The 17,474-nt window shown below is 36.1% G+C and overlaps 1 protein-coding gene and 2 long non-coding RNA genes across 4 annotated transcripts; all 3 read right to left on the bottom strand.

Annotated features, from left to right (window-relative positions):
- Positions 1-5,549: 5,549 nt before the first annotated feature.
- On the bottom strand, positions 5,550-11,989 carry LOC107707344 (uncharacterized). Of its 2 annotated transcripts, XM_016511338.1 has the most exons (7): positions 11,880-11,989; positions 10,704-11,039; positions 10,248-10,595; positions 7,854-7,973; positions 7,690-7,715; positions 7,454-7,578; positions 5,550-5,581 (listed from the first exon to the last, which is right to left on the bottom strand). In XM_016511338.1, exons 1-6 carry the CDS (start codon positions 11,923-11,925, stop codon positions 7,462-7,464), a joined length of 993 nt encoding a protein of 330 aa, XP_016366824.1. In that variant the 5' UTR covers positions 11,926-11,989; the 3' UTR covers positions 5,550-5,581; positions 7,454-7,461. The 2 variants fall into 2 exon arrangements, with proteins under 2 accessions (XP_016366824.1, XP_016366823.1); XM_016511337.1 differs by lacking the exon at positions 5,550-5,581 and having other exon boundaries at positions 7,210-7,578.
- Positions 11,990-12,141: 152 nt separating this feature from the next.
- On the bottom strand, positions 12,142-17,468 carry LOC107707356 (uncharacterized). The gene is made up of 2 exons (XR_001636250.1): positions 17,270-17,468; positions 12,142-12,193 (listed from the first exon to the last, which is right to left on the bottom strand). It is a non-coding gene; the product is annotated as an uncharacterized LOC107707356 (long non-coding RNA).
- LOC107707354 (uncharacterized) lies at positions 13,809-14,967 on the bottom strand. Its single transcript, XR_001636248.1, has 3 exons — positions 14,894-14,967; positions 14,026-14,099; positions 13,809-13,899 (listed from the first exon to the last, which is right to left on the bottom strand). It is a non-coding gene; the product is annotated as an uncharacterized LOC107707354 (long non-coding RNA).
- Positions 17,469-17,474: the final 6 nt, after the last annotated feature.

The raw sequence follows: 17,474 nt of genomic DNA, 5'->3' as shown, positions 1-17,474 counted from the left end.
GACATAGTGATAACACTCGTTGTCTTCTCTAGTGCAGCTCAACCAGGTCTCGTCCCATTCGTCGATATTTGTGATATCACAAATCCTGGAAAATATGCGTTGTAGTCCAAACGAGTTGTTCGTTGTAGTTTTTGAAAAGTGATTTCTGTTAAATAAAATATCTCCTTTTGAAGTGGACTTTGAGCTTTGTAACTTTGCAGATCTTTTTTTATGCTCAAATAGCAACATTACAGACTAACTAAAGTTGAAAAAGTGAAAAAGCATAATAGGACCCCTTTAAGCATTTGAACACTTTATTTGAAATAAAATGTATATTTTTACTCAACCATTTCAGAATAAACAATTTTTTCATACACATTACACATTTCTACACAGTATTGACTGAAGGAAGCAAATTCAGATCCATCAAACCCAAAAATCAAAACCCAAAATATATAAAATTTTAATAAAATGTACTTTTCCATTTAAGTAGCGAAGGCATAATATACTAAAAATAATTTTAAAAAATACTCCATGAGGAAAAAAAAGTCTATCATCCTTAATTTGGAAGCAAAAAATAAATAGCCAAAATAAAAAATAGCGCATGTTTTCTAGCATAAGTGCACTGTGTTCATATTTACTTTATTTACATTAAATAATAATAAAAATCAGCTTGCGCCTTATATTGTGATCTCGAATTGCACAATATTGTAGTAGGCTACATGCAATTGAGAGACGTTCTTTAATGTGATGCTATACATACATGAATGCACTAATCGCCTTTTTGGTAATTTCATGGCTTAACTGACGACAGAGCTGCATTGTTTGTTCATAGTCTCTTGTTAGCTGTATTTATGATGAAGTGATTTAAAGCGTGCACCTTATATTCGCTTAAAGTTGAAGAGTGTGTGAACAGCTGTCAGGAGAGGAAAGTTTGTTTTACTGACATATAGCCTAACAACATCTCAGCAGACCGCAGTTCACTGTTGTTCTACTGAAGCTCATCTGCCACATGTTCCTTTCTGCGCTCGTGTGACTTGCGCCTGGCGCTGAGGCGAAGTTTAAGTACGCGTCTGAAAAGTCTCCCGTTTGATGTGGTCATAAAGAGATACGGTGGTTCCACGCCTTAATAAATGCATTTCTTGTCTAGTGGTGCCACGGCCACCCCCTGGCTCCGCCCCTGCTGTGTGAGATATGTGATTGTTGTAATATTTCTATAAAAATCTAAAATACACGTTTGTATTAAAGTAAAAATGGATGATAAATACACCTTTCGTATGAAATTAAATAGCAAGCACCACTCTAAGTTTGTCTGCCTTGGGAAAGCTAGCGTGTCTCTGACATAGTGATAACACTCGTTGCCTTCTCTAGTGCAGCTCAACCAGGTCTCGTCCCATTCGTCGGTATTTGTGATATCACAAATCCCGGAAAATATGCGTTGTAGTCCAAACAAGTCATTCGTTGTAGTTTTTGAAAAGTGATTTCTGTTAAATAAAATATCTCCTTTTGAAGTGGACTTTGAGCTTTGTAACTTTGCAGATCTTTTTTTATGCTCAAATAGCAACATTACAGACTAACTAAAGTTGAAAAAGTGAAAAAGCATAATAGGACCCCTTTAAGCATTTGAACACTTTATTTGAAATAAAATGTATATTTTTACTCAACCATTTCAGAATAAACAATTTTTTCATACACATTACACATTTCTACACAGTATTGACTGAAGGAAGCAAATTCAGATCCATCAAACCCAAAAATCAAAACACAAAATATATAAAATTTTAATAAAATGTACTTTTCCATTTAAGTAGCGAAGGCATAATATACTAAAAATAATTTTAAAAAATACTCCATGAGGAAAAAAAAGTCTATCATCCTTAATTTGGAAGCAAAAAATAAATAGCCAAAATAAAAAATAGCGCATGTTTTCTAGCATAAGTGCACTGTGTTCATATTTACTTTATTTACATTAAATAATAATAAAAATCAGCTTGCGCCTTATATTGTGATCTCGAATTGCACAATATTGTAGTAGGCTACATGCAATTGAGAGACGTTCTTTAATGTGATGCTATACATACATGAATGCACTAATCGCCTTTTTGGTAATTTCATGGCTTAACTGACGACAGAGCTGCATTGTTTGTTCATAGTCTCTTGTTAGCTGTATTTATGATGAAGTGATTTAAAGCGTGCACCTTATATTCGCTTAAAGTTGAAGAGTGTGTGAACAGCTGTCAGGAGAGGAAAGTTTGTTTTACTGACATATAGCCTAACAACATCTCAGCAGACCGCAGTTCACTGTTGTTCTACTGAAGCTCATCTGCCACATGTTCCTTTCTGCGCTCGTGTGACTTGCGCCTGGCGCTGAGGCGAAGTTTAAGTACGCGTCTGAAAAGTCTCCCGTTTGATGTGGTCATAAAGAGATACGGTGGTTCCACGCCTTAATAAATGCATTTCTTGTCTAGTGGTGCCACGGCCACCCCCTGGCTCCGCCCCTGCTGTGTGAGATATGTGATTGTTGTAATATTTCTATAAAAATCTAAAATACACGTTTGTATTAAAGTAAAAATGGATGATAAATACACCTTTCGTATGAAATTAAATAGCAAGCACTTTGAGTGTCTTGTTCATCATACTTATTTTCATATAAAAGCAACAGAACTGAAATTATATCATGTTTATTAGCAACAGCACGTGAGTGTGAATAACGCGATATCTGCCTTTGATCTCGTTGGTATCTGCTCCACTTCGAGAGGTCAGAACTGTCCGTCTTGACTGCACTTATTTCACCCCTCCGCTCACTGCAGTAGTGATGGGAGAAACGAAGCTTTTCAAAGCTTCGAATCAATTGAACCAATTGCTTCGCAAAATTATTCATCGTTTCGAAGCGCTCGAAACAGCACACGCTGGGGACGCCTGCTGGTCAAAAGTGTGTAAATGCAACTAAAACTCAAGCTAAAACATGCATAAAAACAGCTTTTAAAGCCCATTGCAAATGTTTTATTGAAAGTATACTACATTAAATGCAATAAAAATAATACAATACCATTAAATATGAAGTGTCTGTATGATGTGGTTTTTTAATTTTTTTGCTTGGTTTGTTATATGGACAGCTTCTATATAGAGGCCAGTAAAAGACTATTACCTACTTCTCTGAATTACTGAAATAAATGAACTTTTCCACAACATTCTAATTTATTGAGATGCACCTGTATATATATATATGACCCAAACTACATGCAGGTTTTTTTTTTTTTTCCCAACATATACTATAAAGGTACTGAACAAATATAAACTACAACAAAGAAATAGAAAATATACAGTATAATATAAATAATAATACAGGTAAAAAAAATAATATAATAATAATAATAATAAAAAATAAAATAAAATAAACAGAAAAAAGAACAGGTATGAGATCATCATATAAATAATATAAAAGCTTCACAAAGAGACCTTCAAACCATTGAAATTTCAAAACGTTTCAAAACAGTCATGACGTAACGAAGCCTCGTTTGCTGAAATCACGTGACTTGCCAAATTTGATACGCACTCCGAAAAGATTCGTAAATGTTTCGAAGCTTCATGAGGCAGTGTTTCAAAAGCGGCCATCACTACACTGCAGCCGCCTGCTCTCGACTACATTTCAGGCGAGGCGTGGCGCATCTCAAACAAGCCTTATATGTAAAGGAAAGAAATGCAAATAAATCAGTCCTCAACTAGACACACGGTTTTAGGAATTATGCATGTATGTAGTATGGGACTACTGTGCAGGACTGTTTACACACTAATGGGAACTTGCTTTCAATTCAAATCAGAAAATAATTTCCAAATTCCAAACATGCAATATACAATAGCGTCAGTTTATAACTTCTTTTTTTTTTTTTGTTCATACCCTTCGATGATCATTTGCAATATTTAAACAGCTTGCTAAAATAATAATAATAACAATAACAATAAAACAAATAATTAAAAAAAACGAAACTTTTTTGTTTGTGAAACTAAAACATGCACGTCTTTTGTTACCTGTTCAGCATTTGACAGTATAAAAACATAGGCAGCATGATACACTTATAAGTCCTACTGAGGCTATTTACATATCTACATCGAGCACCAAACAAAAGACAAATCAAAAATGGGAATAAGGGAACAAGAGGGTCAGCTGTAGGTAGATGATCTTATGTAATAAAGCAAACAAACAAAAATAATGTCTGCTTCTTTGTAAAATTTAAATAAAGTGGTAAAGACCAGACTGAACATGCAGAGTACTCAAGTGAAGGTGATCATTTTCATTATATTCTCAAAATACAAACATACCAAGACAGATGTGAAAAATGTATGTTTACCTTGGACACCCCACAGGTCTTCATCTGCCACCTCACATGTGATGGCAACAAATTAAAAGAAAGAAACTGTTAGTGAAATAAATTAATCATCACTTCACAAATATCACAAAATGTTTTATTAAGGGAGCTGACTGTTACAATGCATGAAATCAACTATAAAAAAGTATATAAAAATATTTATAAAAATAAAAATCAACAAACAAAATACACTCAGAAATATGTTTCATCAAAATGAATGAATTTACAAGCTAGTTAACACTGGTTTAATGATGTTGTAGCTGGTGCCATGGTGTTCATATTCAGTCTAGTGCTTTTTGATTAAAGTTTTTTATAAAAAGCCATACATATTAGAAACATACAAAATACAGTATTTTACAGTAACAATATTAAAAAAAAACTACAAACATGGCCAAGGGCTTAGGTTTGCTTTTGACATTGGTGGGGACCGTACTTCAAACTCATCAATGCAACTTTGTTAATTCCTGAAGTGAACTTCTATATTAACTGTTTTGGACTGCTGTCTTGAATTGGGTAAAATACCCGTGAGTTGTTCTAAACGCGGAGCGGCGCTGCTCCTCCGGTGTACAACTACATTCGCCATGTATTAAATGCGCGTCCTTGAAAGCGCGCAGTTTTCTACATAGCCTATTTTTTTATTAACTTTAACTTCTTAGGTAATATCAATGGTATGACGTTTCAGATTAGGGCTGCACGATAAATCGCATGCGATATTTAACGCGCATCTTGTCAGGGAGCCGGTTCTGTAATCAGCGGTAAATCTCCATCACCTGCGGGCTTTCACATTGAGCAGCATTAACTACACAGAGCCGTTGTTCACTGACTTAAATATCGCATGCGATTTATCGTGCAGCCCTATTTCAGATGTGTCCGAAATTTGTTACCTGTTCAGCATTTGACAGTATCAAAACATAGGCAGCATGATACACTTATAAGTCCTACTGAGGCTATTTACATATCTACATCGAGCACCAAACAAAAGACAAATCAAAAATGGGAATAAGGGAACAAGAGGGTCAGCTGTAGGTAGATGATCTTACGTAATAAAGCAAACAAACAAAAATAATGTCTGCTTCTTTGTAAAATTTAAATAAAGTGGTAAAGACCAGACTGAACATGCAGAGTACTCAAGTGAAGGTGATCATTTTCATTATATTCTCAAAATACAAACATACCAAGACAGATGTGAAAAATGTATGTTTACCTTGGACACCCCACAGGTCTTCATCTGCCACCTCACATGTGATGGCAACAAATTAAAAGAAAGAAACTGTTAGTGAAATAAATTAATCATCACTTCACAAATATCACAAAATGTTTTATTAAGGGAGCTGACTGTTACAATGCATGAAATCAACTATAAAAAAGTATATAAAAATATTTATAAAAATAAAAATCAACAAACAAAATACACTCAGAAATATGTTTCATCAAAATGAATGAATTTACAAGCTAGTTAACACTGGTTTAATGATGTTGTAGCTGGTGCCATGGTGTTCATATTCAGTCTAGTGCTTTTTGATTAAAGTTTTTTATAAAAAGCCATACATATTAGAAACATACAAAATACAGTATTTTACAGTAACAATATTAAAAAAAAACTACAAACATGGCCAAGGGCTTAGGTTTGCTTTTGACATTGGTGGGGACCGTACTTCAAACTCATCAATGCAACTTTGTTAATTCCTGAAGTGAACTTCTATATTAACTGTTTTGGACTGCTGTCTTGAATTGGGTAAAATACCCGTGAGTTGTTCTAAACGCGGAGCGGCGCTGCTCCTCCGGTGTACAACTACATTCGCCATGTATTAAATGCGCGTCCTTGAAAGCGCGCAGTTTTCTACATAGCCTATTTTTTTATTAACTTTAACTTCTTAGGTAATATCAATGGTATGACGTTTCAGATTAGGGCTGCACGATAAATCGCATGCGATATTTAACGCGCATCTTGTCAGGGAGCCGGTTCTGTAATCAGCGGTAAATCTCCATCACCTGCGGGCTTTCACATTGAGCAGCATTAACTACACAGAGCCGTTGTTCACTGACTTAAATATCGCATGCGATTTATCGTGCAGCCCTATTTCAGATGTGTCCGAAATTACAAAAACATATACATATATTTAATTGTTTGATCGAAATTATTGCTAGGGACAGTTTGGCAGTCGCTGGATATTGGTAGGGACACGTCCCTGGCGTCCCCCCCTAATTCTACGCCCCTGAACATGGCAGATATGCAAGACTGATGGACAGGTAAAGAAAGGGGGTTGAGTGACTAACGATCAATCTGATCTAATCTGATGAAAAAAATACTGAATGTTATTCACATTATATTTTATTTGCGACAACATTGTGAACTTTTATAGAGATGTGTTTGTTCATTAACTTTTAAGTGCATCATTATGCAGGTTAGCACATAAGGATGCACAAAGCTTGCCTACTATACTACACACTCAAAAGTATGTTCTTTTTATTCACAAAAATATACTTTCAGGGCGTAGTACAAGTAGGCAAATTGGGAAGCAAAGGTGTTGCAGCATGTGTTGATCTTAGCATGGTTTTCTATCAGTTCTTTCATTATGCATTATATTATCAAGTGCATTAATTTGTTAGCAGCAATATAGGTCAGTGCATTAATTGATCTAACAGGCAACAGCGATAATCAAAGTTATGCCTTCTTTCTTTGCGTGAACGACGGCGTTATGCAAATCTTCCCACATAGTGAGGTAGATATGTGGGGGCGTGTTAGAACGAGGCGTTTTAGGTAGGTGTGGCTGACTCTTAACTTTTATAAAAAATATCTCTTTGGATTTGAGACTTTAGTCTTTGCAACTTTACAGATCTTCTTTATGCACCAAGAGCTTGTAACACTCCAAAGAGAAAGGAAAAATTGAAATCGCATCATATGACCCCTTTAATGATAGGAAACAGAAATAAATGCCCATTGTTCTGATCTGGGTCAATTCAGCAGCTTAATCCCTCCATATACCAAAAATCTCAAGAGACCTTTGTTGTTTTGCTGGTTTACATGTTTCCTCAGTTATTGCTGTATGTATATATAAATTTCAGTCAGTTCTGCTGTGCTGTTTGAGCTGAAAATTGACTGGTACCAGTGATGTTACAGTGATGTCTCATCGGCAGCCTCAGTCTCATTCCCATCAGGGGGCGTCTCATTAGCATCGTCCATCAACATAGGGTCAGACAGATTAGGGGACGAGTCTTTTAAATGACCCGACTGTAATAAAACACAGATTCACAGAGGGTAAATGAAGATTATTTAGTTGCACATTATGCTTTTTCTTGATGCACCGACATTTTCTTTTCCTCAGTGTACATGGTATCTCACCTGATCACTGGATTGTGCTGTGGTGTCTGTTTGAACAATAATAAAAATTCAATTAAAAACACATTACTTTGATTTATGAGTAGAAAAATACTTACTTTGACATCTTTTAAAGATTCCTTTCACACTTTTTCCATCTTGTTAAATCATCTGTATGTAATACTCACTATTTTGTCCTGCTTGAGGACGCTTGCGATAGTAAATCACACCACCAGCAGCTGCAGCCACGAACAACAGAACAACACCAACACATATTCCTGCTACAGCAGCTGTAGACAGACCTGAATCTGAAACAGATAAGGACAGACAGTCATCATTACTACATCGAGAATGATAATCGGTAGTTACATCAATGTTGGTCATATTTAAAATATTGTATTTAAGATATTTACCATTAAGATATTTAAGTCACTACACCACTAAGCACATGCTTCCATGGGCTAAAAAAAATATATATTTTTTAAATAGTTATTTTTATATATGGGAGTGCACAGGAGTGACAACCACATTCTATAACCGAACTCATACCAGTAAATATTCAGGACTCGCAACTGCATTTTCGGTGAAGCCATGCTGTGTGAACAAAACTAGTGATGGGACAATTGACACAGCAGCTCCGACGCAGTTTTCAAACCATTATTGTATCACATACTGTGCCGATGCTTGTATCGAAATGACAACACCACGTGATTGATGACGTTTGAAGCTTCGAACGTCATGCAGTATCGGAAGGTCAGGCTTCACAATCCCACCTGATGCATAAAAGGATTATTCAGTCACTTTGAGGGCTGTCAGTAGGACATTTAATCATGTTTATAACTCAACATAAGAGTATAACAGCTCACTCAAAATATTTTTTTTTTCAGCTACCCACGTCAATTATTAATTATGATCACATTTTTGTGTATTTTATATTATTGATCGGTTTGTGAATCCGTTGACCAAGCTATACATGACACGAGTTGTGGTCTCACTGGCACAAATTAATTTAGATGAGATTATATCAAATTAGATATTGTATTGATCCCAGATTAATTACACTCTTGAATGTCACAGACTTCCGAAACTTTGTTTGGTCACATGCTTTTTCAAACTATCCTCTGCTCCAAGATGATTTGTCAGAAATGGTGGAGAACACAAGTCCGACCACCAGATGTCTGCACACTGTGTTAAAAGCTTCGAGTAATGAACTGTTTTTCGGCACAATTTAATGAAAGCCTCAAACGCTTAAGAAAGCCTCGATTTCCCATCACTAAAAAAAACTGAACTGGACAACTAGTTTTCTGTAATGTCTTTAAGTGCGAGAGATATAATTTGCTTGTAATCCGAGGGGTTTAGATCCAGTCACTGTCTTTCACTATGGCAAGCCAAAATATATTTAGATACACCTAGCGCAGAGGTGTCCAAACTCGGTTCTGGAGGGCCAGTGTCCCACAGAGTTTAGCTCCAACTTGCCACAACACACCTGCCCGGAAGTTGATTAGCTGTTCAGGTGTGTCTAATTGGGGTTGGAGCTAAACTCTGCAGGACACCGGATCTCCAGGAGCAGGATTGGACACCCCTGATCTAGTGTTACTCGTCGTAATTGCATTTTGACTAGTAACCACTGAATTAAAGAGCTCTACAGTTTTTCTAGTCATATGTCTCAATTGACTTCCATTAATTTTTAATTACAGAGCTCTACAATTGAATTTTTACCAGTCAGAACTGCAGTTAGAGAGTGCTTTACTTCAATTAAGGCAGTTGCTCACCAGACGAGAGGCAGAGCGTCACATCGCAGCTACAGCTTTATAGGTATCGCGCACTGGACACTTCGTGTTCAGTTCAAGACTGTTAATCTAAATCACCAAACATGGAGTTTGGCGTTTTAAAAAAAAAAGAGAGCAAACGGAAAGAGAAAGTGTGATCCATTATAGATCTTAATACAATGGATGAACTTGCACCACAACTTTTGCCATTTCAAATGTGGCAAGACTCCACAGTTTTATTTACATCACCATCTTTGATATCACTTTAGTCACTGCTCTTACAGTTCATCCAGACAGTAGCCTATTCAAGACATGTAACCTGCTGTGTGAACAGAATACTTTGAGACTCACTAACGTGGTTGTCAGTCTCAAACGATGACAGTGTGAATGTAGCCAGTAAGTGGTCAAGGACACCTCAATCATGTGTATTGAAGGTGGAAAAGAGCTCTGTACATTCACTCTCACCACCTACAATTCCTGGCTGTACTGAAACTCTGAACCCACAACCTTTTGGTTACAAGTTCGACCCTCTAACCATTAGGCCACAACTGCCCTCATTTAACTTAATTCGTTTAATTTTACTTTAATGTTATTAATTTTACATGTTAATAGCATTAGACTTGTGAACTGGACAAGCTTGTTGTGACATTTTGAAGCGTATGCAAAGGTGATAGATCGCAATTATATTTTAATAATGACTCAAAGCTCACTTTTGACCACAATAAAAATATTTACTGGGATTATTTAAACATTTCAAAATTTATTTTAAGAAAGCTTAATGGAAAAGGCCTTGAAAGACTAAATTTTACTCACCAATGAGAGTAAAAATGAATATTTTCAAACTGGTGATGCTGACGCTGTGCTGAGGGATGCGGCTGATGATCTGTAGTTTATAAAGTCCAGAGTCTGTGGTTCTGGTGTTTGTGATGGTCAGAGATCCAGTCTGATGATCCAGCTTCAGTCTGTCTCTGAATCTCTCTCTACACTGATCATCTGTACAAATCTTACTCTGATCTCCAGTGATTTCAGCGATGAGAGTCTCATTAAAATACCATGTCATCTCATCATTCGGGTTTTTTATTACACCAGGATCTAAAGTAACAGCTTCTCCCTCCATTACTGATATTGTCTTCATTTTACCCAATTCTGCATCAGGAGCATCTGAAACACAAACCAACAGCTGCTTGAAATATCTTTTTTGACTTTCAGCATGGAACACAACATGCATGCATTTTGTTTCAAAGACGAATGTTTCATTAAATGTCTCACCAAGAACAGTAACACTGAAGGTCTTTTCACTGATGCTGCTGCTACTGAAGATCTTCAATTGATACACCCCAGTGTCTGCAGTGTTGATGTTTTTGATGGTCAGAGATCCGGTTTGGTTCTCTAGATTCAGTCTGTCTCTGAATCTCTCAGTGCCATTATTACACTGAACATCTGTACAGATCCTGCTGAGATCTCCAGTGATAGCAGCGATGCGGGTGTCATTCAAATACCATAAAATCTCTTCTTGTTGTGTTGTTGTAATATAAGTGTATAGAGTAATTGAATCTCCCTCCATCACTGATACTGTCACTCTGTCCGTAATAACACTGAAAACACCTGGAGAAAAAAAATTATAATTACTAATCATGCCTGGGGGTAGTGGGACATGATTATTCAACAAAAAAGTAATCATTAAAAAAAGCATAAGAAAAGCATAATTGATTCACACATTCACTCATCAGACAAACGCGCATGAGTCTCATGGATGATCTTGAACAACTTAGTGAACACCCTAAAACCCACTTTCATATATTGCATTGCACTGGCAGTCACACAACCGGGGGTGTTTCCCAAAAGCAACTATGGTTGGGGAGTTCGGCAAAACCTGTGATCACAGTTTGTTAACGACGCTTTGGGGAAATGCACCCCTGGTTGTGATTATTGCACCGGACTGTCCAAGGATTGCCTCCCTGTGCTCACGTACTGCGTTTTAATGCAGCCGAATTCTCAATAAAACTGTTTTTATTAATATGTTTAACTGTTTCTGTTGTCAGACAACGGAATTAATATTATAGTGACTGAAATGCGGTCCATTAAGACTACATAACCAGCTCTCAAATATTAATCTGCACTAAAATCCTAATCACGACATTGTCTAATGAAATCAACTACACATACGATTAAGACAATGGCTGTGCTGTGATTTCGGCTATTCTTGCCTGTAAGAGTTAGAGTTAGAAGCAAACAGAATATCTTTTTTTAAATGAAAGTGCTGCTCCTCTCTGCGCTCGCTGAACAGAGCAGACGGGAGTCGCTAAATTGGCAACACTGCCTGAATGGCGTTATGAGTTCTCGCGATTCATTTTAAGCATGGCGGGAGAGTTTGAGTTAACTTATAAACAGACTAGAATAATGGTTTTGTCGTTTATAGAAAAGTGAAAGAAACAAATGTTTTACCAGGCACGACGAATACACACAACGTGTGCAAAAGAAAATAATCCATTTCACCACTTTTCTATTTAAAAATGAACGCAGATTCTTTGGAAATAAAGGTCACAAACTACGTTACAAAGAAGTTGTCCAAATCACACAGAACCACGCGAGATGTCAAAACGAGATGTTGTCGGGCTGCGTCCGAAACCGCATACTCTCTAGGCACATTTCAAAAAGTACTTACTTTGAGCGCTAAAAGATAAATACTCTACAGCTTGAATGCGTGAAGTATGAATGCGATTCGGTTATCATCCGCTATGTTGACGTTATCATGTGACCTACGACGTTATAACAAGCGCAAAAAATATGATCGAGTGACAGGTTTAATTCATCTATCTGTAAGTATCTTGATAATGATGAAACTTGCCCATTTTGTGGTCTTGTTGAAGAAACAGCTGCCCTTTTATTTATTTATATGAAATTGTAGTATAGCCAATACATTTGGGGTTGATTTAAGTTCTTATATTTTTAACTCCACTAATGTGATCCACAGTTTTATCCTTAAAGCATTAAAAAAAAATTATTACAAAAACCCAAAATCGTTATCTCTTGAATATTTTAATTATTTTATGTGCAAAATGTTTTATCCACAAGCAAAAGTGGCTTAAATCTCCTTTGTTTTCTTGTTGAATTTAACTTTTGTTTCATCGCTCAGACTTCTAAAAAAAGCATCATGATGAATTATTCAAAGATATTTAACCTGGTCACTTTTTTTCTGTGTATATTATCTCATACTATGATGAACACATGAAATGTTTGTTTACTGTTTTATGCCATATTATGATTGTTCATTGTTAGATACAACCATCTTTCCCTGATCTTTTATGTAAATATAAGTTCGGCAATAATAATAATAAAAAAAAGCGACAGGTGCACTAACACCTCATAACTCAATCTAGTACGGTTTCCCTCAGCGACTTTGCAATATCTGCACAAGGATATGTCGGGCAGCTGCTCGAAGATCTCACCTTTGGAGAAGACTGTTGATTTTATACTCTAAAAATTTAAGTATTACTACTTAAAAATTAAGATTACCCCATAATGAATTGCATAATTTGCCCACCCTAACACTTACATGCAATAATAACGATAAATGCCAACTAATAATTATATGACTTTTTTTTTCTTAAAATAACATTTTAGTAAAACAAGCAAAATTTTATTTTTGTCGTGACATAGCTATACATGAATATACACTAGTTCAACAAATGCAGTCGATGTGAATACATCAATTTTCAGGCAAGCAATTAATACAAGAATTAATAAAATATTTATATAAATTTGGACATTTTCACTTAGGGGTGTACTCACTTTTGTGGCCAGCTTCATTCAAACTTATTGTTATCTCAATCATGTATTTACAGATGGTGAACCCCACATCCTACTGCCATCTCAACACAGCTGTGCCAGTTCTGCTGCTGCGCTGTGCTTCACAATCTCGCTCTTCTCAATGGGGACATTGTTGAGCTAGAGGATGAGGAAGACCATCATGATGGCTCTCTGAACCACACAACCTTAAGGCAAGAGCAGGGGAACACGTGCGGGACAATCTGGCTGCCACTGTGTCTGCTCCAAACATCTGTGTGCTGCTTTCCATGAGCACGACTACCTGTAAAACATTTACACAGAGTGAAAAATTTTACATCTCATGTTGTCAGCTTTCCATTTCTTGACAAATTTCATTTAATGTTTACAATTACATGCATGAGTGATGGAGCGTCTCATCCATGGCACTGGACCATTTCCAGGATGCTGCTGTGGACTTCTCCATCCTCACTGCTCACACCAGTCTGTGGACATTTCAGATCATACAAAAACCCCCTAACATAATACAAAAGCAGTCATTTTAACACCATAATGTAATCTGATCTCTGTATTAGAAGTAACAAAATGATCTTACTTTATCCTTTTGTTTCAGGTTTTCCCTTTTTTCACAAATGTCGCTGTCACCTTTCCTTGCAGGTCCTGCTCCACCACAAAAGATCTGCAGCAAATGCACAGAAATCAAGAATCAGAAAAGTGCTGTAATAGTTGTTTAAAATTACAATAATTAAAATGAACTACAACTTAAGATTTAAAATAGTTTTATTCATTTCTGTAGTGTACTCACTCAAAGCCTTTGATGGCAGCATTCCTTCATCAGTCACTGTGCACTAGATAAACACGCGTGTGTCTCATCTGTCCCTGTAACATCCAGACAAGAGTCAAGTTACCTCTGTGATTTATCTGCTCTATACTATATTTACATGTTGAGGTAGTTGCTGATGTAACTCGCTTTTTATCCAACACAAATGTTCCTTAAATTATCAATATTACAAATAAAATAGACAACTTATGTTTAGTTACTTTATGTAGATGTGTTTGTTTACATGACTTACATTCATCTAAAGCAGTGTTGACAACAGTGAATTCTACATAATAGCACACATACATCACTCAGATGCCTGTTTCAAGTCTATTAGATGTGCTCATCTGCAATACTAATCAAAGACTATCCTGTCAGATGTTAAATAGACATTTAGTAATCGTCTTTAAGTTGCATATATGGTTTATGTAAATCCACTTCTGAGACGTATGTGTACTTAATGGAGCTCCACTGTTAGTTGTGCATTATAAAACGTGTTTTTACAGCAAAATCACAAATATGCTACATTATGTAAGTCACAAACAGGGTTTAGATAAAGCAAGGATTAGGCCATAGTTCAATTAGGGCATTTAAGTAGCTTTTATAAACGTGCCTTGGATAAAAACACTACTGATTTGCATCTTGAGACAAAAAATAAAAAATTAAGATCAGTCAGTTCAAGTTGCTTTCAGTTACAACAGCCCAGACATGCATTTTAGTCTGGGACTAGCCTTGGCTGTGAAACCGGGGCATATCGTCTTTACACCATTTGCTTATATATTGTTCACTTTACACCTTAGTTTTAATAGATTATTAGCTCCATAAACAATACCACTGTATGAAAATGACTTACACACTTCAATTTGAACGGTTATTTCGGGACAACAAATATTCTCACCAAGCGGCCATCTTGCCAACAACAGCTCTTCTTCTTCTTCTTTTGTGTTTAATGGCGGTTGGCAAACCAGCTTAAGGTGCATTTCCGCCACCTACTGGGATGGAGTGTGAGGCCTCGATGAACGAACATATTATATACTACTAATATATAAAAATAAAAAAACTAAATTCTTCTAATCAAATCTGTATCTCTCAGATATTTTAGAAGAAAATCATAAACCCTTAGATGTTTCTGTGCATTCTGAAATATATTCATAACTGAAATGTCATTGATTTCCATATCTCTTAGTTTTTCAACAAGTTGCTTTCTTTGTCTATTATATGCCTCACAATGTAAAAGCACATGTTCAACTGTTTCTGTTATTCCACAGTAACTGCAGCTATCTGACTCACTTTTTCCTATTATATACAATGAATAATTAAGGTTAGAGTGTCCTATACGGATCCTGGTTATAACAGTATCTTCTCTTCTGTTTCCATATACCTTTCTTTCAATCCCCACTTTCTGTTGAATGCTAAATAAGTGTCTCCCTTTTGACTCTTTATTCCATACGTCTTGCCACATACTTCCAACTGCTGTTTTAATAATACCTTTTACTTCTGTTTTACTTAAAGGAATTTCTATGTCAATCTCTTCTTTTCTCAATGCTGACTTGGCCAGCTTATCCACCTCCTCATTTCCTTCTACACCTACATGGGCAGGTATCCATAAAAACTCGACTCTTTCTCCTGTTTGGTTTATTCTATATAAATTCTGTAAAATTTCATAAAGTATATCCTGTCTAGATGCTGATTTCCCACTATTTAAGCTGTTTAATACTGAATATGAATCTGAACAAACTACTACACTTATAGGATTGATTTCTTCCACCCACTGCAAAGCCATTAGAATTGCCATCATTTCTGTTGTGAATACAGATACATCGTTAGATAACCTTTTAGCTGTGCTATATTTAAAATAGGGAATATATATGGCTGCTGCTGTATACCCAGAATCCGGATTTTTTGACCCATCCGTATATATTTGAATACTATTAAAATAGTTTTGTTTCAAATATTGATCTACTACTATTTCTTTAGGCATACACCTTTCCTTTTCATTTATTTTAAAATGCAACTGGAGATCTACCATTGGCATGCGGAACAGCCAAGGGGGTATAATTTGTATTGCTACCGTTTAACTTATTTTTATGTCATTAATTCCTACCTTCTTAGCATCTGCGTTGGCATTCCATCCAAAACTACAATAATTTATATACTCATGTTCCCAACATTTTTGTAAAACATCTTTGACTGGATGGGTTTCTACATGCCCCCTTACAGAACACCAGTATGCCATCTTTAGCTTAAGTCTCCGGAGGTCTAAAGGCAACTCCGCCATTTCCACCTGCATCGCTGAGACTGGCGATGTTCTAAATGCCCCACTTCCTATTCTTAGTGCTTGAGATTGAATACCACTTACTTTCTTCAACATAGATACTGATGCCGAACTATATACTATGCTGCCATAATCAATCATAGGTCTAATCATTGCACAATATACCCTTTTCAATGCCTGTCGGGTTGCACCCCAATCTACCCCTTCCAAACATCTTAAAATATTTATTCCCTTTTTACATTTATCTATTACTTTATTAATATGTGATGCAAAAGTTAGTTTTGAGTCCATCCATAATCCAAGGAACCTAATTTCTGTTACCTGCTCTAACATTTTTCCATAAATCTTTAGTTTAATATTTGGTGATTTCTTCTTTTTTGAGAAACATATCACTTTAGTTTTTTTCTACTGAAAGTCTTAAAACTCCACTTATTTACCCATTTTTCCACTTCATTAACTGCTTTCTGCATACTACTTTCCACAAATACTACATTTCTTCCCCTTTTCCACAAGGCACCATCATCAGCATATAAAGATTTACCAAATCCTTGTCCAATCATTGAAAATATGTCATTTATCATTATGTTAAATAAAACTGGGCTACACACACTTCCTTGTGGGGTCCCATTATCTGTTGAGTAAGTCCTAGAATAAAGTTATCTTTCTTCTTCTCCTTCTTGGACTGCAAGAGAGGGGCGTAACTTGAAGAAGGGGGCGTAACTTGAAGTTGTCCAAATCACACAGAACCACGCGAGATGTCAAAACGAGATGTTGTCGGGCTTACTTTCTAAGTTCTAAGTAAGAACCGTATACTTTCTAAGTTATAGGCACTTAATTTCTTTAAGTACTTACTTACCGAGCGCTATGAGAGTGTACAGCCTGAAGCACAGCCTGAATGCGTTAAGTATGAATGCGATTCGGATATCATCCGCTATGTTGACGTTATCATGTGACCTACGACGTTATAACAAGCGCAACAACTTAAAAGATATGAGTGACAGGTTTAATTCATCTATCTGTAAGTATCTTGATAATGATGAAACTTGCCCATTTTGTGGTCTTGTTGAAGAAACAGCTGCCCTTTTTTTGTGATTGTAGTATAGCCAATACATTTTGGGTTGATTTAAGTTCTTATATTTTTAACTCCACTAATGTGATC

Source organism: Sinocyclocheilus rhinocerous, unplaced genomic scaffold (assembly GCF_001515625.1).
Source record: "Sinocyclocheilus rhinocerous isolate Xijiao unplaced genomic scaffold, SAMN03320098_v1.1 scaffold1316, whole genome shotgun sequence".
In the NCBI taxonomy this organism is placed as follows: domain Eukaryota; kingdom Metazoa; phylum Chordata; class Actinopteri; order Cypriniformes; family Cyprinidae; genus Sinocyclocheilus; species Sinocyclocheilus rhinocerous.
This window is presented reverse-complemented; position numbering and strand designations above follow the sequence as displayed.